The 1,332-nt window shown below is 40.6% G+C and overlaps 1 protein-coding gene across 1 annotated transcript in view; it reads left to right on the top strand.

Annotated features, from left to right (window-relative positions):
• LOC101859141 (stimulated by retinoic acid gene 6 protein-like) overlaps window positions 1-1,332 on the top strand; it is a gene marked incomplete at its 5' end in the record, with an annotated part of 7,916 nt that overhangs the window by 3,582 nt on the left and 3,002 nt on the right. The window contains 1 exon segment of the mRNA XM_013083394.2: window positions 601-780. Coding sequence (XP_012938848.1) covers window positions 601-780 — 180 coding nt within the window.

Raw genomic sequence — 1,332 nt, 5'->3', positions numbered from 1 at the left:
CTATTGAATGAGAGGCGAACACTTTAACCTCTAAGCCACGAGAGCTCCCACATAGAGTTTGCTGCTCAGAAAAAATTTGTGCTATGCAAATCACTACCCAAGAATTACAAAGTTGTATCTGCTCAATACCTAGTTTTGAGAAATTGGACGTGTAAATTTTTGAATTTCACATGTCGAGCTTTTTCACAAAGGAATTCTTTGGATATCTAGATAAGGTCTCCAAATAATCTAACAATATTGAAAGAGCAGATAGAATATTTGGTTTTTGATCTCATGGTCTAAGTGATTCAAAATGGCCGAAATTACCAGATAGAGTTGTCTTCACCCACTTGGGAATGGGTACCCGGCCATAGACAGCGAAAGATCTTGTCAGTATGTTAGTGTTTTAGCGCCTATAAATGGCTTCTTGCACTGTATGCTTCCCAGGAAGTTGAGATTGTTTCAGAATGCTCTCAGGTCTGCTGGGTCAGTAGTATAGAATATGAAGCGTATAGAGCTTGCTGTTGAGCGGGGATTTACGTTATACAAATTATATCTATTATCTATTAGTAGGTGGTAACATTTTGACTTTGTTCATGTCTTTCCCGGCTCTCCCCACAGGCTACAACGCCTACGTGGGCTTCATGCAGGTGGAATGTTCCCAGTCGCACCCGGTCATGGTCACCTTTATCCGGCTGCTCATGTTGTTGGCCCGGAAGAGAGAGGCTGAGAACCGGAAGTGGGCGGAGAAGGAGAGCGAATTTCGGGGTCGCCGGCCACTCCCTAGGCCACACAGCAGAGGTTGGTGACGTCATTTGTCGGTTTCTACTCGCTGCCTTAGAACTATAACGTTCTATCTGACATATTTTTGGCCGTTTTGAGTTACTAAGACCATGAGGTCATATTCCAAATATTGTAATGTACAGATCTATATATTATTCAATCTGCTGAATCAAAATCATAAGATTATTCGGAGACGTTATCGAAATATTCAAACAATTACATTTTTTAAAACTTGACATAATATTGTGAAACTCAAATTTTGTAACTTTACATTTTTCTAAACTAGGTACTGTGATATCAGGGGAGCGGACTGCCTAGGCCACCAAGGACTATCAATGAACACAGTTTTTAAAAAGGATTACAGCTTTGAAAATGAAACGTTATAGCAGAACTCCAGGAATGACCTAGGCATAGAACGTAAACAATGAAGAAGTACTAAGAAGAATTATTGCTTCTTACGCCAAGTGCATACTGTAAAAAGTTTACTTATACCCAGTTCATACTGCCAATTGAATTTAGTCGAATGTAGTCTGGGTCAGCTAGACTTTCCTCCTCCTCCTCCTCCTCCTC

Source organism: Aplysia californica, unplaced genomic scaffold (assembly GCF_000002075.1).
Source record: "Aplysia californica isolate F4 #8 unplaced genomic scaffold, AplCal3.0 scaffold00010, whole genome shotgun sequence".
NCBI lineage: Eukaryota > Metazoa > Mollusca > Gastropoda > Aplysiida > Aplysiidae > Aplysia > Aplysia californica.
The sequence above is the reverse complement of the archived record's forward strand: the minus strand, read 5'-3'. Positions and strand labels throughout refer to the sequence as shown.